The 25,183-nt window shown below is 37.3% G+C and overlaps 1 protein-coding gene across 1 annotated transcript in view; it reads right to left on the minus strand.

Moving 5' to 3' along the window:
- LOC124235050 (T cell receptor alpha chain MC.7.G5-like) overlaps positions 1–15,735 on the minus strand; it is a 25,566-nt gene extending 9,831 nt beyond the window's left edge. Inside the window, exons 1-2 of the mRNA XM_046652708.1 lie at positions 15,659–15,735; positions 15,179–15,478 (exon numbers count right to left, since the gene is read on the minus strand). Coding sequence (XP_046508664.1) covers positions 15,179–15,478; positions 15,659–15,713 — 355 coding nt within the window. The 5' untranslated portion in view covers positions 15,714–15,735. The remainder of the gene's footprint in view (positions 1–15,178; positions 15,479–15,658) is intronic.
- Between the last annotated feature and the right edge of the window lie 9,448 nt (positions 15,736–25,183).

Consider the following 25,183-nt stretch of genomic DNA (forward strand, 5'->3'; position numbering starts at 1 on the left):
AGGTAAGATATCTAGGGTATTGGAATAATTTCTAGGTTCATGGATTTTGGGACTATGTATGTAGAATAGTATATGTGAGCCTTATGGTAATCACAAACCAGAAACGTATAGTAAATAAACAAATAAGTAAGACAAAGGAAATCAAACTTATTACTAAAAAAAATCCATCAAACCACAAGGGAAGAGAGCAAGAAAAGAAGAAAGAAACAGAGAAGAAACACATAGGAAAAAGGTAACAAAATGGCAATAATTACACATTTATCAATAGTTACTTTAAATGTCAATGGACAAAATGCTCAGATCAAAAAGCATAGGGGGGGCAACAGGATAGAAAAACAAGATCCACAAATATGCTGCCTACAAGAGATGCACTTCAGACCTAAAGACACACACAAACTGAAAGTGAAGGGATAGAAAAAGATATTTCATGCAAATGACAGAGAAAATAAAGTTGGAGTAGCAATATTTATATCAGACAAAATAGACTTTAAAGCAAAAACTGTAACAAGAGACAAGGGCACTACATAATGATAAAGGGAACAATCCAACAAGAGGATATACCACTTATAAATATCTAAACCTCCAACATAGGAGCACCTAAATATGTAAAGCAATTATTAACAGACGTAAAGGGAAAAATAAACAGTAACACAAAAATAGTGATGCACTTTAACACTCCACTTACACCAATGGATAGATCATCAAAACAGAAGATCAGTAAGGGAATATTGGCCTTAAACAACACAGTAGACCGGATGGACTTAGTAGATATATACAGAACATTCCATCCAAAAACCACAGACTACACATTCTTTTAAATGCTTAGGGAACATTCTCCAGGATTGATCACATATTAGGCCACAAAACAAGTCTCAATAAATTTAAGATTGAAATAATACCATGCATCTTTTCAGACCACAAAAGTATGAAACTGGAAATCAATTACAGGAAGAAAATCTGAAAAGCCACAAATATGTGGAGATTAAACAAAATGCAACTGAACAACGATGGGTCAATGAAGAAATCAAAGGAGAAATCAAAAAATACCTGGAGACAAATGGAAATTAAAACATAACATGCCAAAATCTATGAGATATGGCAAAAGCAGTTCTAAGAGGGAAGTTTATAGCAATTCAGGCCTACTTCAACAAATAAGAAAAATCCCAAATAAACAATCTAACAGTGCACCTAAAAGAACTGGAAAAAGAAGAACAAACAAAGCCCAAAATCAGCAGAAGGAAGGGGATAATAAAAATCAGAGCAGAAATAAATGAAATAGTAACTAAAATACAATAGAAAAAAGCAATGAAACTAAGAGCTGGTTCTTTGAAAAGACAAACAAAATTGATAAACTTTTAGCTACACTCACCAAAAGAAAAAAAGAGAGGCCTCAAATAAATAAAATCAGAAATGAAAGAGGAGAAATTACAATGGACACCTCAGAAATGCAAAAGATTGTAAGAGAATATTATGAAAAGCTATATGCCAACAAATGGGATAATCTAGCAGAAATGGATAAATTCTTAGAATCATACAACCTTCCAAAACTGAATCAAGAAGAAATAGATAATTTGAATAGACCAATCACCAGTAAGGAGATCAAAACAGTAATCAAAAGCCTCCAAAAAGATAAAAGTCCTGGACCAGATGACTTCCCTGGTGAATTCTACCGAACATTCAAAGAAGACTTAATACCTATCCTTCTCAAACTCTTACAAGAAATTGAAGAGGAGAGGAAGCTTCCCAACTCATTCTATGAAACCCCCATTATCCTGATACCAAAACCAAACAAGGATAACACAGAAAAAGAGAATTTCAGGCCAATATAGCTGATGAACATCGATGAAAAATCTTCAACAAAATACTAGTAAATCAAACACAATACATTAAAAGGATCATGCATCATGATCAAATGGGATTCACTCCAAGGATGTAGGGATGGTTCCATATCCACAAATCAATCAACAATCAATGTGATGCACCACATTAACAAAATGAAAAGTAAAAATCACATAATCTCTCAAGAGATGCAGAGAAAGCATTTGACAACATACAGTATCCATTTATGTTAAAAACTCTAAATAAAATGGGTTTAGAAGGAAAATACCTGAACATAATAAAGGCCATATATGACAAACACACAGCTAATATCATTATCAATGCATAAATACTGAAATCTATCCCTCTAAGAACAGGAACCAGACAAAGATATTTTATTTCACCACTCTTATTTAACATGGTGTTCGAAGTCCTAGCCAGAGCGATCAGGCAAAAAAAAAGAAATAAAAGGGATCCAATTTGGAAAGGAAGAAGTGAAACTGTCACTATTTGAAGATGGTATAATTTTATGTTTGGAAGACCCTAAAGAATCCACTAAAGGGGCCGGCCCGGTGGCGCAGCGGTTAAGTTCACACGTTCCGCTTCTCGGCGGCCCGGGGTTTGCTGGTTCGGATCCCGGGTGCAGACATGGCACTGCTTGGCAGCCATGCTGTGGTAGGCGTCCCACGTATAGACTAGAGGAAGATGGGCACGGATGTTAGCTCAGAGCCAGGCTTCCTCAGCAAAAAGAGGAGGACTGGCAGTAGTTAGCTGGGGGCTAATCTTCCTCCAAAAAAAAAAAAAAAAAAAAGAATCCACTAAAAACCTTTTAGAAATAATAAATGAATACAGTCAAGTTGCAGGATACAAAATGAATATCAAAAAATCAGTTGTGTTTCTATACATTAAAAACGAAGTAGCAGAAAGAAAAATTAAGAATATTATCCTATTTACAATTGCAACAAAAAAGAATAAAATACCTAGGAATAAACTTAACCAAAGAGGTGAAAGATCTGTACACTGAAAACTGTAAAATATTGTTGAAAGAAATTAGTCTGTGCTCTTGGAGTAGAAGAATTAACATAGTTAAAATGTTCATACGTCCTAAAGCAATCTATAGATTCAATTCAATCCCTCTCCAAGTTCCAACAACATTTTTCACAGAAATAGATCAAAGAACCCTAAAATTTATATGGAACAACAAAAGATCCAGAATAACCAAAAGAATCTTGAGAAAAAAGAACAAAGCTGGAGGTATCACATTCCTTGATTTCAAAATATACTACAAAGCTATGGTAACCAAAACAGCATGGCACTGACACAAAAACGGACACACAGATCAATGGAACAGAATTGAGTGCACGGAAATAAACTCACACATACATGGACAATTAATTTTCGACAAGGGAGCCAAGAACATGCAATGGAGAAAGGAGAGTATCTTCAATAAATGGTGCTGGGAAGAGTGGACACCCACGTGCAAAGAATGAAAGTAGACCGTTATCTTACACCATGGACAAAAATCAACTCAAAATGGATTAAAGACTGGAATGTAAGACCTGAAACCATGAAACTTCTAGAAGAAAACATAGCAATTATTCTCTTCGACATCAGTCTTAGGAGTATTTTTTCAAATACTATGTCTGACTGGTCGAGGGAAACAATCTGAAAAAATAAACAAATGGGACTACATCAAACTAAAAAGCTTCTGCACAGCAAATGAAGCCATCAACAAAATGAAAAGACAACCTAACAACTGGGAGGAGATATTTGCAAACCATATATCAGATAAAGGGTTAATATTCAAAATATACAAAGAACTCATACATCTCAACAACATAAAAACTAAGAACCCAATTAAAAAATGGGCAAAAGATCTGAACAGAGATTTTCCAAAGAAGGTATATAGATGGCCAACAAGCATATGAAAAGATATTCAACGTCATTAACTGTCAAGGAAATGCAAATCAAAACTTCAATGAACTATCACATCACTCCCATCAAAATGGCTATAATTAACAAGACAGAAAACAATAAGTGTTGGAGAGGTTGTAGAGAGAAGGGAACCCTCATACACTGCTGGTGAGAGTGCAAACTTATGCAGCCACTATGGAAAACAGTATGGAGTTTCCTCAGGAAATTAGGAATAGATCTACCATATGATCCAGCTATTTCACTGCTGGTTATTTATCCAAATAACTTGAAAACACAAAGGCATAAAGATACGTGCACTGTTATGTTCATTGCAGCATTATTCACAATAGACAAGACTTGGATGCAACCTAAGTGCACATCAAGGGATGAATGGGTAAAGAAGATGTGGTATATACACACAATGGAATACTACTCAGCCATAAGAAATGATGAAGTGTGGCCATTTGCGACAACATGGACAGACCTTGAGGGTATGATGCTGAGTGAAATAAGTCAGGGGGAGAAAGTCAAATACCATATGATCTCTCTCAATAAATAGAAGATAAAAACAACGGCAAAGAAACACATAGTAATAGAGATTGGATTGGTGGTTACCAGAGCGGGAGGGAGGAGGACAAAAGGTGTGATTAGGTGCATGTATGTGGGGAGGGCTTGTAATTAGTCTTGGGTAGTGAACATGATGTACTCTACACAGAATTCGAAATATAATGCGATGTATATCTGAAATTTATATAATGTTACAAATGAATATTACTGCAATAAAATAAAATCCTATCTTCAGTTCAAAAAACTAAAAATTTGATTATAAATTGCCTGTGTGGCATAAGGAAATTTTGTGTCAAATTTTCACAAAACCTGAAAAATCAAATTTATATTCATTGACATAATAGTTCACATCATATTTCCAAATTCTTCTTAATATAATTTTTATCGTTTCTCATAATTATATAATAATCATATAAATAAATAAAACAATAAAATACATGGCTTTTTAAGAATGACAAAGGATTATTGTGAAGAATCAGATGGTGAGTACAATTGCAGCTGCTGTTTCAGATACAGTTTCATTGCTGGAGTAATTCAGCAAATTCCTTGACATTTGATTTGGGTATTGATATGGAAAGTCATTTTTCCCTCTATATACCTGTTAGCAGAGACTACCTGATGCTTTTTTTTTTTCATCTTTAAGGGCCAGAAATATACCTTCATTGTTTCACCTCAGGGATATATCAGCTCTCCAGTCCTGTCCTATTCTATTCCACAGAAAATTGATTGCCTCTCCATTCTACAAGACATCATATGGATCCACTACCTGAATGGCTCAGGGGAGCACGAAATAGCAACTAGTTTAGACAACTTTGTAAGACCATATGTACCAGAGAATGAGAAATAAATCTCTGAAAAGTTTAGGGGTTTACTCCTTCAATGACCTTTCTTGTGTTTCCCTGGTCTGGGACAAGTTGAGATATCTCTTCTGAGATGGAGGTCAAGTTGCTACATCTGGTCCCTCCCACCATTAAGAAAGAGTCACAATGCCAAGTATGCCTCACTGGATTTTGGAGGCAACTTATGCCTTATCCGGGTGTGTTGTTATAGCCTAGACCAATCTACTGATTAGTCTAAAAGACTTCCAATTTTGAATAGGGCCTGAAAAAGTGAAAGTTCTGCAACAGGTCCAGGCTGCTATGAAAGCTGCCCTCCTCTTTGGTTGTATGACACAGCCGATTCAGTGGCGCTTAATGCGTCTATTGAACCTTTGGGAGTCGAGCCTCATAGGTGGATTACAGAGCAGATCTTTAGGATCTGGGAGCAGTCTTTCCGTACTCTGCAGTTATGCTCCTTTTGAGAAACGGCTCTTGACTTTTTACTGGGCCTTATTAGTATTTTACTGGGACTTATAAGTATTTGACCATGGACCACTAAGTTACCATGTGACCTGAAATGCCCATAATAAAGTGGATGTTGCTTGACCTACAAAACCATAAATCTGGGTATGCATAGGAGTAGGAGTGGTATGTATAAGGTCAGGCATGAGCATTTTTTGAAGACATATGTCAATGGCATTAGTAAGTGGCTCAGATTACCATGGCTCCTAATTCCGCTACACTGTCTCATCTTTTTCAGCTTTCACCTATGGCCTCATCAAGAATTTCTTATGACAAGTTGACTGAGGAAAAGATATTAGGCCTGGTTTGTAGACTGTTCTTCACAATATGCTAGCACCACCCAAAAGTGGACATCTGTAATACTATAATCCCACTCATGGGTGGGCTTGAAGGACAGAGGTGAAAGGAAATCTTACTTTTATTGAATGCAATTGGATAGCTGGTGAGATAGAAATCTGAGGAAGAAGTGTATGGATAGTGGTCTCAGAATGGTTGTAGAGTGTAAAAATATTTGTGTCCCATGTGAATTCTGAGCAAAAGGCAGCCTTAGCAGAAGAGAATCTTAGTATTTAGGACAGAATTATCTGTTTTATAGATGTAAACCTCTTTTACCAAACACCCTTGTCATTGTTCAGTGGAATGAGACGCTAAGTGTCATGGAAAATGATTATGTGTGGGCTCAAAAACATGGAATTCCATTTATCAAGGCCTATCTGGCTCCAGCCCCTATTGTATGTTCAATCTGCCAAGAGCAGAGACTATGATTGTACTCCTGATGTGCCATTTGTGGCATCCATGGAAGTGTGTCACTCAGGTCTCCTTCAAGAGAACCTACATGGGGAACAAAGTATCATGTATAACTTCATATATCATCCCTTTGGATCTACTATTGCATTTACACTGGGACATCAAAGTTCAAGATCCTCCCAGCCAATGATTGAGTGCTAGGGTTACTCATGCTAGTCCTTTCCTGAAGGATGCAGGACTCCTCTAATGGGCAACTTTGGAATGCATACTCCCCATCAGCCTGGTGGAAACTTTCCTAGAACCATGCTGCAGACTGAGATTCTTTGTGTTCAATACTCCTTTCTTGCTCCTCCCTTTTTTGTAGGAGTCAGACCTGTATCACAGTCTGAAGGTCCTCCCTGTCTATTCCAGATCCTGTCCCTTTATTTTTAAGAGGTGTTTCCTCCAATAAACCTCTTGCATGTGTAATTCTGTCTTGGCATATGTTTTTGGAGGAATCAAACTAATATAGTTAGTATCAAGAATTGTTAGAGAAAACAGATGGGGCTTGGAACTGACTGACCACTCCACAGGCAAAGGAGACTTCAATCATTGTGATATTTGGATCATGAACAGTGCCTAGCACAAGGTGGAGGCCCATTGGCTGAAGATTTCCCTGATGGTTATGGTGGTGAGGAAGACCTGGTGGGAGTGAATTCCCTTGCAGGTGCAATGATTCAGACATTAGAAAAATATGGAGTGAACAATGCCTACAAGGAGAACAAGTCCACTGGTTATTGCTAAATTGTATTAAAACCCTGAAAAAGACTAATGAGAAACTGAGTCAAAGGGCTTCTTTGATAGCTTACTAAATGTTCCTTATCTCCTACAGAGGAAGGGCAGACACAGTGGAGAAGACAGGATTTGATAGAGTCTCACAGCCTCAGATAGGTTTAAATGCTCAGCCAAAGAAGATCTGTTATGCTATGGTAAGAGGACCCTGGTTGGGAAAATCTGGAACCCTGAAACACAGGATGGAGATAGCTGGATGGGTGCCTCTGTGGATTTTTACTCTGAACTGTTATGAGCTTGGCTTTTGGACCTGCTGAGTCATAAAATTGAGTGAGCCTAGCACTAGCCTATTGTAAAATGGAAATAATGCACCTGAAATTGAACTCAACCTCAACGAAAGTTCATAAGTAAATGACATGATCAGTTAGCCTAGACCCTCCAAGGCATGCACCACAATTGCCCCAGTGCCTCTCCCACATCTTTCATCTATGGTCGTATTGGGCAGGACATATGACTAGCTGAAGGAGGAAGAAAAAGCCCTAGCTTGATTTATAGATAAACTTGCTTGGTACATGTGTTCAAGCCAAAAATGTACAGCAAGTGTATTACAGCACCATATTTAAAGGTGGCCTTGAGAGACAGTGGAGAGAGAAAATCTTCCCAATGTGTGGAGCTGTGATCAGTGCACTGATAATACACATCTAGTATGGAAAGAGAAGTGGCCTGAGCTAAGAACATATATATATATATATATATATTCTTGAACATTGACAAGTGACTGGCTGGTCACGGACCTGGAAAGAAAAGAGTTGGAAGATTAAAGTCAAGGATGTCTGGAGTGCAGGCATGTGAATGGACGTATGGGAGTGAACGATGAATGTGAAAATTTTTATATCATGTCTTAACATCCACCAGAAAACATCCACCATGGAAGTGGCACAAAATAAGTAAGTAGTAAAATGACATCAGAAATGAATAGCCAAGTAGACAAAATGACTCCACCAATTGATGCTAGCTGGCCTTCCTCACCATCCCACTGGAACTGGCATGATAAGCATATGCATTGGATGTCTACGCCATGAATGGCTATGGAGGCTGTGTATGTGTCCAACAGCGTGAACTCTTACTTACCAAGGCTGATACAACCGCTACTGCTCTGATTTTCTAATCTCCCAGCAACAGATATCAATGCTTAATCTTGATATGACACTATCCCCCCAGTATATCACCAGCCACCTTGGGACAAATAAACTGCATAGAACTCCTTCCATCTTGAAAGGGTCAGTGGTTCATTGTTATAGGCTTAGATACCCATTCCCGGTATGGGTTTGTCTTTTCTGCCTGCAGAGCCTCAGGCAGCATTATTGTCCATGCCCTTATGGAAATTCTGGTCCATAAACATAGAATCCCATACAACATAGCACCCAAAAGAGGGGTTCGGTTCAGAGCAAAGGAGGTGCTGGAGTTACAGGGCCTCTGACCATTGTTGAATCAGATACCACACTTTCTGGAAACAGCCAACTTCATAGAGTGCTGGAATGGCCTACTAAAGCTGAAATGACAACCAAAGGCAAAGATGGGGTGCTATCTTTTTAAATGCAGTATATGCATTAACATCTCCATGCCCCCAATAGTGGGGGTCTGGGAAGCAAGAGTTGCCTCATTTACTTTCATTCCCCATAACCATTGAGGGATTTTGTACTTCCTGTTCTCACAGCTTTAGACTCTGCAGGATTGGAGCTCCTGGTGCCTCAAATAGATGCTCTCTTGCCAGGGAACACAACAAGGATCCTGTAAAACTATAAGTTACAGCTGCTGTGTAACAAGCCACCCCCAACTTAGGTGGTTTAAATCAAGACTTTATTATCATGTCTTAAAGTGCTGTGGGTTTAGTGGGCTCAGCTGTGTGGTTCTTGCTCAGAATTTCTCATGTGTTTACATCAGATCTTAGCTGGACAAAGTCATCTGAAGTCTAATTTGGGCATGACATCCTCTATGGCTTCTTCACTCACATAATGGAGCTTGGGATGGGGTGGCTGGCACAGCTGAGAGTTGACTAGGCATCTCTTTCTCCATTGGCTTGCCTATGCTTCCTCACAGCATGGTGGAAGAGTAGTAAAAAAGCTTACAGGGCAGTTGCCTTCCCTGAGAGTGAATATTCCAAGAGACTAAGAGAGAAACTGCAAAGCTGCTCTGACAGAGTGCCAGAGGTCACACAACCTCACTTCTACTACATTCTACTGGGTACAGGCAATCACAGAGTCAGTCTAGATTCAAATATCATAATAAGTATTTATGGTATGTGCAGAGCCTTAATGTAAGTAGAAGAAACATAGAAGTCATCATGCCTATCCTCAAAGTTTTTACCATCTACCTGTGAAATATTCATACTAACACTGAAGCTAAGAGCAGGCTGGGAATCCCAGAAGTGAGAAATAATGTCCTGGTACTGATGGACAATGTGTGTATTATAGCTCTCTGAGGTGAAATAGATACATTGATAAAGGGCTTCTGTACATAGTTGTATTAACAATAAAATGATGAAATACTTTCCTACCTCAAAATTTTCACAACCTAGTGATCCTTAATATGGTAACCAACTCCTTCATCATAAGACTTACTTATCTCAAAGAATTGTGTATGAGGATATACTGAAGTAAGTTTCAGAAACTATAATGTAAACCATACACAGTGATAGAATAAGAGACAGGTTTTTTGAAAAGAACTCATGATGAATGTGTTATAAATATTTGGTTAATATGTGAATTAGAAGTTAAAACAGGTTCTTGAAACAAATGTAATATACACTTAGTTGAACTGTTGCTCCTTTTTAAGTGGAATATTATTGCTTACTCAGCTTTACTATACTTGACAATTCTTAGAGTTTTGTGCCTTAATCTTCTTTTTTGTCCCAGATTTATGACTTGATGAGAATAAAAGCAGAAGGGGAAATGAAAGTCAGAGAGACAGTATCACAAGTAGGTGATAATTAAAATCATTTATTTGTTTATACATGCACCATATCTTTATTTCATTTGTTGAATAATTCAGACAAAGCCCTGGGCTTCTGGATGCTTAGCTGCTGGTGGATAGATGGACAAGAAATACACCAACAAATATATAATGTAATGTCTGCTCGTGGCAATCACCTTGAGAAAAATGAGACTGAGTAAGGGGAAAGAGAGATGGGTTGGGTGAGTACTATCTTATGTAGGATTGAAGGAAAGCCCTCTCGATGAGGTGGCATTTGAGCAGTGACCTGAACGATGTGATGAAGGGAGCCATCTGGACCAAGAATACTTAAGTATAAATACCCAGGGGTGGAAGCCTGTTTGGGACATTCAAGGAACATCTAGACTATTTTAGGGGGTAAGTGTGACCACAATAAAGTAGAAAGGTGAGGAAAGATAGGAAATATTCAGTAAACTAGAGAGTCTTCTATTTGTCATGTTCTGTGTAGCGCTGGGATATGAAGGTGAATAAAACATAATCTTTGTCCATGAGGAAGAGTATCCTAGAGGAGGCAGGCATTGTAAGACAAAGAGACAATTGCTATTCTGGAGGTGTGTGCAAAGTTCCAAGGGAGCCAGAGAACAGAGACCTTAAATTTGCCTGAAAAATCAAGGAAGACTGCAGAGAGGAGATGGCAAGGAATTATGAGGAGGAGGTGGTGATGAGGTTGGAAACTCCAAGCAAAGGGAAGGGCAAAGGGAAGAATGAAGGCAAGAGGGGTGATAACTCATGATATTATCTGAGTTTAGTAGTTTGGTATTTCTAGAAGGTCAATGCTGATGAGAGATGTGTCAGGAGATGAGGTTGGATCGGTAGCTTATTGTACTTCAAATGTGGGCTTGTGTCATGTCAAGTCTGAAGAATATTGAGAAGTGAAGTAAAATAACTAAATTTGCCCTTTACACAGAGCCATGAAGCAAGGTGGTATCTTTAACTAAGACAAAAATACAGAAGTAGAAGAGCTTGGAGTAGGGGAGGTGAGGTGATGATGGGTTTTAGGCTTCTACAGTTTTGGTTGCCCACAGGTCATCTGACCAAAGGGACGTTGGATATATATAGATCTGGAACAGAATCAAGGTTACGGGCAGAATAATCATTACCATATAGGTATTAGTTGCAATCATGATGTGAGCAGAGAAGTAGACTGACGTTGGAGCCAGAAAACAGCAGCTTTAAAGCAGTAAGGAGACAAAAGTTGACTGTATAGAAATCATCCTTGTATCACTGACCACATTGTGTTCTTATTTTTATCTATGAGCCTAAATTCCCAATGAGTCTGTGAGCTCCTTGAAGGAAATAATCTCATCTTTTTTGTGCTTGTATTCCTGGCAACCGTGCCAGTGTCTTGCACATGGTAAGCTTTATATACATATATATTTATTAAAATGAGTGAATGAATGAATAATTAGTCAATAAAGAGACACTATGGTTTGACATTTCTGCTTGATGCTTTCGTCTTTCAATGTGACATTTCACAGCAGTAGTTCTTATACCTTTTTATTACATTTTTACATACAAGGAACATAAATTTATTGAAGAAAAATTAGAAAAAAAGACAGCTAAAAATATTATTCTGAATTTCAATACCAGAAATAACTATGCTTAACATTTCATGTCTATCTTTTTAGACCACTGCTATCAATCGAAATACAATGTGAGCTACATAAATAATTTTAAATTTTTTAGTAGCCACATTAAAAGAAAGAATAAATATATAAAATGAATTTTAATAGTGTTTTATTTAACCCAATAATCCCCCAAGTCATTTCAACATATAGCCAATATGAAAAAAAAAATTAATGAGATCATTAACATTGTTTTCTTCATACTAAGTCTTTGAAACCTGTTGTATATTTTACACTTACGGCACATCTCAATTTGGACTGGGTACAATCTAAGTGTTCATTAGCTGCATGTAGATAATGGCTGTGTATTGGACAGTACATTTCCAGACTCTTTTTGTTATAACGTCATGCACGACGTTTCCGTCAATGACACAATACGTAGACGACGGTGGTCCCATAAGATTAGTGCCATACAGCCTAGGTGTGGAGTAGGCTATGCCGTCTAGGTTTATGTAAGCACACTCTATGATGTTCACAACATGACAAAATTGCCTAATGACGCATTTCTTAGAATGTATCCCCATCAGAAAGTGGCACATAACTGTATATATAATGATATGGCTATACACAAAAGTCATAATTCTCCCTCCACAAAGGTGAGGTCATGTGAAACCTACAGTTTTATAAGTTTTTAAAATAAACTTTTTATTTGAGAATAGTTTGGGATTTACAGAAAAGTTGTGACAATAGTACACATAGTTTCCCTTCTTATTATCTTACAATAATACATTTGCCACAATTAATAAACCAGTACTGATACATTATTATTAACTAAAGTTCATATTTTATTAGATTTACATAAATTTTACCAAATACCCTTTTTCTGCTGCAGAATCCCACCTGGGGATCCCACCACATTACACTTCATCACCACGTCTCCTTAGGCTCCTCTTGGCTCTGACTATTTCTCAGACATTTATTTTTGATGACCTTGACAGTTTTGAGGAGTACTAGTCAGTATTTTGTAGAATGTCCCTCAATTGGGATTTCTCCGATAATTTCCTCATGATTAGACTAGGGTTATGGGTTTTTGGGAGGAAGACCACGGAGGTGAAGTGCCATTTCTCATCACATCATACCAGAGGGACTTGTTATCAGCATGACTTATCTCTGTTGACTGTGACCACCTGGCTGAGGTAGTGTTTGTTAGATTTCTCCACTGTCAACTTACTATTTTTTCACTCTTTTCAAACCGTTCTCTTTGGAAAGAAGTCACTATGCACAGCCCACACTTAAGGAGTGTGGATTTATGCCCCACTTCCTTGAGTGTGGAGGGTCTACATAAATTATTTAGAATACTTCAACATGGCATATTTGTCTATTCTGTCTCATTTCCTTATTCAATAATTTATAACAGTGACTCATGGATATTTATTTTATACTTTGGGTAATTACTGAATACTACTACTTTATTTATTTTATTGCTCAAATTGTTCCAGCTTTGGTCACAGGGAGCTTTTCCAGTTGGCTCCTATGTCCCTTTGACATAGCCCCATCACCTTCTTTTTTCTTGAGCTCTGTAGGGTACTCCAGACTTATCTTGCCTGTTTCCTGCTCCAGCACTGGAATCAGCCATTTCTCCAAGGAGCTCTGGTCCTTTTATTGGAAAATGCAATTAGAAATGGAGGTAGGGGATTTAGGCATACTCATTGCTCCTCAAAAGCATCAAGGGAGAGAATGATGTGAAATAGATTTTGAAAGATGATGAGCTTCCAAAGGTAGAAATGGGGAGGAAACATGTTGCGGGAAAAGCAAACAGCTGGAGCAGGATTTTGGAGTTGGGAAAACCACAGTCTCACAGGGAATCCAGAGTTTGAGCAGGCAAGATTCTCTGGAGGGACACTTTAGGGAGACTAATCTGGGTGCATTAAGCAGGGTGAACCTGAGCAAGAAGAGTCTGAATGGGGAGAGAACAGCTAACAGCTAAATTCCCAGTGAAGTAATGCAGGTACAAGTGTTAAATTTGTCCCTCATCCTTACCATGCCCGGTGATATGGGAGGAAAGAGCTGAATGGCTTTTCTAATCTGAACAATTGAAGGACTGTTTCTTTTCTGAACTGCAGTAAGCCAAAAATAAAGAGTAATTTTAAGTATTTTGTTTTGTTACTTCTTTTTACCCAATGCTATTTCTATTAGTGTTTTTAGTTAGGTCTCTTTTGATTGCAAGTGATAGAAAACCTGACTCAAAATAGCTAAAGGAAAAAAGAGAAATTAATTGTGTTGCATTGTTGGTGTCACACCGAGCTCCCCTCGTACTTCATTTCACTTCAGTGCTCCCTGCAGACTTCCTCCTGTCAGCACTTGAGTTTCTTTGCCTAAGGGATTTCTATTACTGCTACAGCCCACTAAGTGCTGGGGAACTAACTTTCCCAGGAGATGTCCTTGACCAATGACACACAGGATCTTGAGATCAATACCTTAGCTCCCTTGGCCCTCAGGTGGGATAACGAAGCAAACGTTCACGCTGGTTCCCAGAGATTCCCTGGCAGGATTAAGCTCCAGGTGCCCACAGTGGCAGCTGGCTTGATAACATACACCCTTTGCTTGCTGGCTTCCTTTCCTGTCTCTCTCTCTCCTGTGCCCCTGCCATGCATCCTGGGATCACGTCTCAACTAAACTACTTGCACCTGAACCCCTATCTGCTTCTGGAGGAATCCTAGCTAAGGCAACTAGGGTATACAACTTAAAATCCCAGATAGAGCTCCTCGAATCACAGCAGGGGTCAAGGCTTCAAACAATGCTAAGGAAGCTGAATTTCACTCTCTCTTTTCAGGAACATGCTCTTCCCTTGTGGTGGGAAAAGGGCTACTGGCAGCCCTGGATTTACATCTTAGCCTCTTACATCACCAATAGCATTCCGAATAGTTCTATATTAAGTTTTGGCGTGTGGGCTTGGGTCAAGTACCCAATCTTGAACCAATCATGTTGATCAGAAAGATGAACAATGCTAACTGGCCAGAGGTCCAAGGGTGGGGTCGGCCTCATGCAAACTCAAACATGGGGAGGAGGAGGGGAGGCATGGTCATCAAGGGAAAATCAAGGCATTGTCACCAAAAAGGGGAGATGGATGTTGGGCAGGCAGAAATGACAGATACACCTGTTGATTGGCTATGTTATCACCCTTAGACACCAGATTCAGAGATAAGAAATGCTCTTGAGGTTGGAGTCTTGTAACCACAAGTCTTTCTTTGGTACCAAATGTGAGATGATTGTTGCTAGAATGTTCATTAATTTCCTATCTAGACCTATCAGTGCCACTCACCATGCCTTTTGTCTACCCTCTTCCTGTCCTGTGGGTTGTTCTCTTCCATGCTCCTGGAGGAGCAGCTGGCTTGTACTGAGCCCTAGGGGTTTTTGTAAGGCTCTTCCCATCACTAGCCTCACTGTGGGATGCTTGTGCAACAGCACAGAAATAGACAGCTGAGTCTCCAGGTGTCAAGGCTGAGATGGTGAGCATTAGGGTTGGTTTCTGAAACACCACAGAATATCGTCCTTCCCTTGAGTTCCTATTTGCAGAATATAGTCGAATGATGTGAGTCATCTCTCCACTGGAAAGCTGTCGATACCAGTACATATTGTAGTAAGTATAACTGACTGTGATTTTGCAGTCCAAGGTCACAGATTCTCCCACTTGTGTAGACATAACATTTGCAGCTTGATAGACGCTCTGAGTATTGCTAGAACCTGTAGAAAAGAAGAAAAAATGACATATCTGATGACATTGCTCACAAGAAAACCGTTGCAAATATCCTCAGATTTTGACTCAGTAAATAAGGTGGAGAAAGGCACAGTCCAGTCATATTACAAGTTCTTTCCCAACCCTCCTCCCTCAGCCCCCCGCTTCAGGGTTTGCGGGCTCCCTACCAAAGCAGATGAAGGCCAAGACTGTGCACAAGAGAGCAAGCCGTCTGGGCTGCATCCTTGGGGCTCTTCTCCCTTGTGAAATGGCTCTTGTTCTGCCTGCCACCTGACAGGCTTTTGTAGTGTCAGAGGAGCTGGGTGGCCCTGTGGTCTTGTTGCTGCACAGCCGGAAATGGGGTTTCTGCATACACAAGCTTAGTCATGTCACCTGCTGGCTCTGTTTGCCCTCCAGCCTCTCTTCCTCCAGGTCTATTACATCTCTCGAATAAATATGTAGCATGTAGTATATATTTTAATTATGAAAGAAAACTTGCTCAGTGTAGAAATGACCAAATGTATAAAGGAGATAATAAAAATCCAACTATAACATCAGTTCCCAGAGATAAGTTCTGTTAACATTTTGTTGTATTTCTTTCAGTATTTTTAACATAACTATGCATATTTTAAAGGAATTGGGATCATACTGACAATCTTTTTTTAAACATTATGTATATGAATATGCTATCATGTGATTCAATTGTATGTGAAAATGTGATTTTTATAACCTCATACTACTTTTAAGTTGTTGAAACATCATTGTTAGACTTTGTTTCCTGTTTTGACTATGTTAAATAAGATTCAGTGGACATTGTAAATGTAAGTCTTTGCATTTATGATGATTTATTTATATGTTAAGTAGGTTCTTTTAAAGTTGTTTATTGTGGAAAATTCAGACATCTACGAGAGAAGAGAGAATAGTGTAATGAACAACATGTACACATCATCCAGCTTCCATAATTATCAGCTCATGGCCAATCTCCTTAATCAACATCCCCACCACTCTTCACATGTACATACCTCCCCCAATCCTGATTAGTTTGAAGCAAATCCCAGACACCATGGTGTCACGCACTTTATTCAGGAGACTCAAAATGTCAGGTGGGCTTTTAGTCTGTGTGTGTGTGTGTGTGTGTGTGTGTGTGTGTGTGGTGTTAGTGACTGATGATAAGCAAAGACTAGATCTATTGTTTGGTGGAGAGCTGGTTTGCAAAATGATATTCTAATTACATCATTTCTACTTGACTTATTAACTGAAATATTGCTATAAAGATAATTTTTCCTTGTCAATTATTTGATTACTCTCTGAGGTTAAGTGTATGATTCTTTGCATTTGTCAGTTTTCAAGATAATGAGCTTGGTCCCCTGTAGGGTGACCACCATCCCTTTTGCCTGAGATGGAGGGGTTTCCCAGGACCTGAAGCTTTCAATGCTAAAACCTGGATGGTCCCAGGTAAACCCCAGGCAAATAGGACAAATCTCCAAAAGTAACTGAGGAGAATTCTCTTACGAACCCACACTTGATGTGTTCCAATCTATTAGATTCATTATCTTATTGATGCAAGAATTGTCCCATCTTTAATCAGAGGAAATCTCTTCAGGTTGGCCCTTGAGTTTTTTTGACATGGCCTTGTCATCTTTGATAGCTTCCTAGTTTTCTGGTATAACCTGAGTATTCTAGGCTCATTTCACACATTTTCTCCCCCAGAATGGAGTCAGCCGTCAATGATAGTTGTGTTTTTTCCTTTCTAGCCCTAAATTTTTTATTATTTTACTGTACTTGTTAAGACTTCTAGTGCAATGTAGAATAGAAAAGGTAATATTGGAAATTTTTGTCTTTTTCAAGTTTTTGAGGAAATGCTTTTAACATCCACTTTAAAAACAAATTCAAAGATTGCCTTTGTCAGCTTAAAGAAGTTCCCTCTTCTTTCTAGTTTGCGAAGAGATTTTAATTATAAATACGTGTTAAACATGACCAAATCACTTTTCTCCATTTAGTGAGAGAATTTTAGAGTTAATGTATTCATGTGGTGTGTTGCACTGATATTAAACCTTCCTTATACTCCTGGGATAAACCCTAATTGATCACGGTGTATAACATTAATTTTTAACATTCAGTGCTAGGTGGATAATATTTTTATGAGCTGTCATTGCTTTTTGTAAGTAATGTTGGTCTATAATTTTCATTTGTCATCTGTTTTTTCCTTGTTTTTGTTGTCGCTCTCTTGGTGTCATGCAATGCGTTAAGTAGCTTTCCTGTTTTTATTATTCTCAGGACTTAGGCATGGTTTGTATAATATGGAAATTATTGGTCTTGGGATGGTGTAACTTGCCTGTAAAACTACTCGTATGTATAGAGTTTTAAATTTCTTCAATTTACATGTAAATTCAAAATTTCTAATTTTTCTTGTCTGTTTTGCTAGATTATAATTTTTAGAAAGTTTTACCTTTTGTCCAAGCTTTTGAATGTATTTGTATGAATTTATTGCTTTCATTTTCTTGTAATTATTTAAATTTGTACTGTGTATATGGTCATTATCTTCTTTTACACAATATTTTTTGCATCTTCTTTCGTTATTTCCTTGACAAATCTCATGAGAGATTGGTCCATTTACTAATTCTTTTCAAAGGACCATTTAAAATTGATCCTTTCCATCGCTTCCTTGTCTCTATTTCATTAATTTTAACTCTTTTTTTTTTTAGGAAGATTAACCCTGAGCTAACATCTGCTGCCAATCCTCCTCTTTTTGCTGAGGAAAACCGGCCCTGAGCTAACATCCGTGTCCCATCTTCCTCTACTTTACACGTGGCATGTCTGCCACAGCATGGCTTGCCAAACAGTGCCATGTCCACATCCGGGATCCAAACCGGCAAACCCTGGCCCGCGGAAGCGGAATCTGAGAACTTAACCAATGTGCCACCGGGCCAGCTCCATAATTTTAACTCTTATTGTTGCTATTTTCTTCATCCTACTATTTTTTTTTTTTTTTTTTTTTTTTAGGAACATTAGCCCTGAGCTAACTGCTGCCAATCCTCCTCTTTTATTCGCTAGGAAGACTGACCCTAAGCTAACATCCATACCCATCTTCCTCTCCTTTATATGGGACACCTACCACAGCATGGTGTGCCAAGCGGTGCCATGTCCACACCCGGGATCTGAAACGGTGAACCCTGGGCCGCCAAAGCAGAACGTGCGCACTTAACCGTTGGGCAACCAGGCCGGCCCCTTCCTCCTACTTTTGATGTTTATTCTTAGTCCCTTTGAAAACTTTTTGATTGAATATTTGGCTCATTATGTTCAGTCATTTCATTTTAATATATATATCTCTAATATATGGGATTTTAAAAATAATAATAATTTTATATTGAGGTATAATTGACATTCAACATTATAGTATTTTCAGGAAAAGTTGCTAAGAGTAAATTTTAGAAGTTCTCATCAGAAGAATAAGCTTTGTAAGTATGTTTGGTGACAGGTATTGACTAGACTTACCGTGGTGGTCATTTCACCATATATACAGATATCGAATCATTATGTTTACTATGTTTTTAAGGCTTTGATATTTTATCTGTGTACTGCTTTAGCTTCCTCTCACAAGTGTTAAAATGTTGACCTTTCATTATTGTTCATTTGTAAATATTTTAACAATTCTACTGTGATTTCCTCTGTTGTCCATGAATTATTTAGGAATGCATTTCTTTGTGTTTAAAGTTGGCTTTTTATTAATATTATTTAACTTTGTTCATTGTAGTAAAAGAACATGATCTGTGTGATATTGATTCTTTGATACTTGTTGAGATTTGCTGTGGTCAATTTTCTGATTATTTCTTTAGGGTAAATTTCTAGATGTAGAATTGTTGAGTGAAATAATTTATGTATATTAACAAATTCCCCTCTAGAATGCTTGTACAAATTTATATTTCTATGGCATTACTCTAAGAGTTTTTGTTTTGTGACATCCTTAGATGCACCAGAAAGTCTAATGCTTAAAAATTATTTAACAATTTGTAGAGAAAAAAACATATTTCCTTGTAATATTAATGTATGTTTATCACTGAGATTCCATGCTTTTCATGTTTTTATTGCTATTTTAATTTCTTAATTTGGAAATTATTTTTTCATATTCATTGTCATTTTTTAAATTGGCATAATTTCTTTCTAATTTCTTTGTAATTATACTTTATTTTTTAAGGATTTTAAACAGGTTTGTTTGTAAAAAATCATTGTCTCAGAGTCCACTACTGGTTCTTAACCAGATAGGGAGGCAGCAGAAATTTCACTATGACAGTGCCAGAGCTCCCTGGACTAACTGTGTACCTAGGCCCTCCCAATCCTAGAACTCACCATTACCCTGATACACCTTTACATATAAACCACAAAACCTCTATGGCCTTTAGCTACACATCTGTAATATCTGAGAAATATTTCAGAAACCTTGAGATCCTGGTTGCTGAAATTGTTATTCCCGAAGAGACAAGGTTGATGCTGATACCAATGGGTACATATATAACTTAGGGTGACCTGTTCAGAAAAAGGATTCAACTTCTTCTGGCCAAGTCATTCTTCTGAGAGGAGTTTGTTATAAAGGGTGAACTTCTTATAAAGGGAATTCTGTCCAAAGAAATGACAGTGGAATTGGGAGCTTCTCAGAATGAAGAGGTTTACAAGCCTAGGGTTGGGTATAAGACAGGGTTTGGAAAAATTGCACTTGTAAAAGAAGATAACAATTGGTTACAGAATTTCCTAAAGTTTAGGAGGATTTTTAAGAAACTCTGCCTTCAATAACCTCAATATTATCCAGGCTTCTAATTCTCAGCCCTATCCTTTTCAGTCCTAAATTCAGGCCTCTCACCAGTCCAGGGAATGTCAGCATGGTCTCATTGTCATCAGTCATGTGAAAGGGCAGAATTGCCCCCTGGAGGCCAGACAGAGGAGCAGCCTTCTTACAATATTCTAGGACAGTGGTTCTCACGCTTGGCTGCACATTAGAATAAATTGGGGAGCTTTAAAAAAAGTGCTGATTCCTGAGCCCTAGACCAGTGTGGGGACACATTCTGGCATCTCCATATTAAAATTTATACTAAAGTAAAACTATATGACAGAAACGAAAGCAGCTGCTCTGCAATAAATCCCAACATGAACAAAAGCTGTATTACTAATAGCAGGAAGGTTAACTAAAGAAGATGTTGGGAGAGAGAAAAAGGAGGCATTTTGTCTGTAGGTTTCCCATTCTGGGAGGGAACCAACTTTACAAAATCTAACACTGAGACTTGAAATTTGTGTATGGCAGAGTTTTGGTGTATATTTATGATGTTTTCATGAAGGTGCTCATTTTTATACATATTAGTTGACTGTTGATTACCCAAGTTCGGCCTCCTAATTCTCAAACCTTTCCTTTTCACTCAGCTTTCCCTGGGCTCTGGGAGGCTGGAGTATTACCAGGGGTCAACAGCTCCGAGATACTAACTAAAACCTCACCAAAGACTTTAATGTAAGACCTGAAACCATAAAACTCAGTAGAAAATATAGGTAGTGCACGCTCTGACATCAGCGTTAGCAGTCTTATCATTTTGAATACCATATCTTCTCAGGCAAGGGAAACAAAAGAAAAAAAAATGGGACTACATCAGACTAGAAAAGCTTCTGTAGAGCAAAGGAAATCATCAACAAAACAAAAAGACAGCCTGATTGGGAGATAATATTTGCAAATCATATATTTGATAATGGGTTAATATGCAAAATATATAAACAACTTATATAACTCAACAACCAAAAGCAAACAACCCAATTAAAACCGCAATGATGTTTCCTCACACCTGTCAGAATGGCTATCATTAAAAATACAGGAAATAAGTATTGGAGAGCGTGAGGAGGAAAGGGAACCCTCATGCACTGCTAGTGGGAATGTAAACTGGTGCAGTCACTATGGAAAACAGTATGGAGATTTCTCAAAAAATTAAAAATAGAACTACCATATAATCCAGCTATTCCACTTGTTGCTATTTATCCAAAATTCATGAAAACACTAATTCAAAAAGATCTATGCACCCCTATGTTCATTGCAGCATTATTCACAATAACCAAGACTTGGCAATAACCTAAGTGCCCACAATGGATGAATGGATAAAGAAGATGTGCTGAATATACACAATGGAGTACTCAGCCATAAGAAAGGTGAAATCTTGTTATTTGCAACAACATCAATGAACCTTGAGGATACTACGCTAAGTTAATTAAATCAGATGGAGAAAGACAAATACCGTATGATTTCACTCATATGCACAAGATAAACAAATATACACACACACGTAAGCATGGAGACTAGATTCGTGGTTACCAGTGAGGAAGGGAGGAAGTAGCGGGAGGGCAGAGGGGTGACAGATGGCCACTAGATATTTGGTTGGGAACATGATGTTCTATACAGAAGACGAAATATAATGACATACACCTAAAATTTATACAGTGTTATAAATCAATGTTACTTCAATAAAAAATTAAAATAAAATAAAATGTACAATTTGATCATTTTTCACACAGCATACACATGTGAAATCATAACCACAATCAAGATAATAAGCATATGCACAAACTCCAAGTTCCTTTGTGGCCCTATTCCTTGTGCTTTTTACTCCTGCCTGCACACCTTCCTATCACATTCTCCACCCTTTACTGAGCCCTAGGCAATCACAGGTCTGCCTTCTCTTAGCATAGATTAGTGTGCATTTTCTAGAATTTTATGGGTACAGAATCTTATATATATATTCCCTTGTCCGATTTCTTTTGGCATGTTTATTTTGAGATTCATCTATGTTGTTGCATTTATCAGTAGTTTATTCCTTTTAATTACTGAGGAATATTCCACTGTGTAGCTATACCACAATTTGTTTATTCGCTTACCTGTTGATGGACTTTTGGGTTATTTTCAATTACTATTTTCCAAGCTATTTTGAACATTCCTGTATAAGTATTTGAATAGGCATAAACTTTTATTTTGGGGGGTTAATACCTAGGAGTGGAAATACTGGGTTATATCGTATGTGTATGTTTAACTTTTTAAGAAACAGTGAAACTGTTTTCTGAATGACTACCATTTTCATTCCATCAGCAGTGTATGAGAGTTCCAGGTGCTCTAAAACTTTGTCAGTACTTGTATGGTTATTTCTATTCTAGTGATTTTAGTAGGTATGTAGTGGTATCTTGTTTTTATTTGCATTTCCTTTATAACTAATGGAGCTGAGCATTTTTTCATGTGCTTCTTTACCAGACATAGGTTTTCTTCTGTGAAATGTCTTTTCAAATCTTTGGCCTATTTAAAAAAAAGTTGATGGTCTGTCTTATTATTATGTTGTAAGAGTTTTCTCATATATTCCAGGTATAGGTCTTTTGTTAGGTAAATTGTTTGCAATGGTTTTCTCCTAGACTGTGGCTTTTCTTTCTATTTTCCTAACAGTGTCTTTTAAAGAGCAAACATATGAAGTCTAATATATAGATTACAGAAAAAACATTTTATTGAGGTACAATTGACATACAAAAGCTGTATGTATGTACTGTTTGCAACTTGATGAGTTTGAAGATAGGCATACACTCATGAAAGCATCACCATAATCAATGTCATAAACATATCCATCACCTCCAAAGTTTCCTCCTGCTCTCTTTTTAATTTTTATTTATTTATTTTTTTGATAGGAATCCTTAACATAAGATCTACTCTCCTAACAATTTTTTTAAGTAAACAATACAATATTGTCAACTATAGGCACTATGCTATAGAGTAGATCTTTAGTATTTATTCATCTTATATAACTGAACCTTTGTACCCTTTGACCAGCATCTCCCCATTTCCCTCTCCCACAGCCCCTAATAACTACCATTCTCGTCTCTGTCTCTACGAGTTTGACTATTTTAGATTCCGCATATAAGGTGATCATGCAGTATTTGTGCTTCTTTGTCTGGCTTATTTCACTTAGCATAATATCCTCTAGGTTCATCCATGTTGTCATAAATGGCGGGATTCCCTTCCTTTTTAAGGCTGAATAATATTCCCCTGCCTATAAGTCCTACATTTTCCTTATCTGTTCACCTGTCAATGGACGTTTAGGCTGCTTCCATGTCTCTGCTCTTGTGAATAACACTGCAATGAACATGGGAATGCAGATTATCTTTGCGATCCTGATTTTAATTCCTTTGAATATATACACAGAAGTGGGAGTGATGGATCATATGGTAGTTCTATTTTTAATTTGTATTGATTTTTAAAATCTTATGTGTTATATCATTTATGTCATAATTAACAAATCTTTGCCAAACCAAAGGTATCTATGATTTCCCCCAATGTTTCATTCTAAAAGTTTATAGTTTATCTCTCTCATTTAGGTCTATGATCCTTTTGGAGTTAATTTTTTTCCATGGTATGAGCTAAGGGTTAAGGCTTATATTTTTTAGTATGGCTATCCAACTGGTCAAGCATGATTTGTTGACAAGATTATCCTTTCCTCATTGAATTGCTATGGTGCTTTGTTGAAAATCAACTTATATGTGTGGGTCTATTTCTAGACCTTTTATTGTGTTCTAATGTTATATTTGTCTATCTTTACATCAATACTATAGTTTCTTGATTACCTGTATCTTCACAAAAACAATATCAGTAGTGTTAATTCCTCAAGCTTATTATTTCTTTTGAAATCTTTTGCTAATATGTTAACTGATTTTTTAAGACATATCTTGGAGCCCTTTTGTCAATTTCTACAAAAATTTTTGCTGGAATTTTTATTGGGATTACATTGAATCTATAGATCAATTTGGAGAGAATTTACATCTTAATGTGAGTCTTCCAATCCATGAACACAATAACTCTCCATTTATTTAGATCTGAAATCTCTCTCAGAAATTTTTTGTGTCTTTCAGTGGATAAGTCTTCAAGTCTTGCACATCTTTTGTCAAATTTATCACTAAATATCATATTTGTTGATGTTATAAATTGTATGTGTATGTATATATATATATTAATTTCAGTTGTGATTGTTAATATATGGAAACAATGCAATTTTATTTTTTGATCTTGTGTCTTGCAACTTTGCCACACTCATTGATTAGTTACAGAGTTTTTAAATTGCAGATTTTATAGGATTTGCTACATAGGCAATTATGTTGTTTGCAATATGATAGTTTCTTTTTATTTTCAAATTTGGTTTCCTTTTCTTTTTACTCTTTTTGCCTCATTGATTGCACAGATCTTTCTTCTGTTTCTTTCTCTATTTCTTCTACTTCTGGCATTCCCATTATCTATATGTTACAATTTTGTAATTGTCACACAGTTACCAGATATTCTCTTCTTTTTTTCAGTCTTTTTTTTCTTTGCTTTCTAATCTTCAAGGATATATCTTTTAGCTCAGAGATTCTTCCCCCAGCCATATCCAGTCTACTAATGAGCCCATCAAAGGCATTCTTCATTTCTGATGCAGTGGTTTTTTTCTCTAGCAATCCTTTTTGGTTCTCTGCTTACATTACCCATCTGTTCTTGCATGCAGTCTCCTTTATCTATTAGAACCCTTAGGATATTAATCAGAGTTGTATTATATTCCCAGTCTGATAATTCGAACATCCCCACCATGTCTGGTTCTGATACTTGCTCTCTCCCTCTTCAAATTGTGATTTTTATTGCCTTTTGGTATGCCTTGTAATTTTGTCTTAATAAGCAGACACAATATTCT

This window comes from Equus quagga, chromosome 2 (assembly GCF_021613505.1).
Source record: "Equus quagga isolate Etosha38 chromosome 2, UCLA_HA_Equagga_1.0, whole genome shotgun sequence".
Taxonomy (NCBI): domain Eukaryota; kingdom Metazoa; phylum Chordata; class Mammalia; order Perissodactyla; family Equidae; genus Equus; species Equus quagga.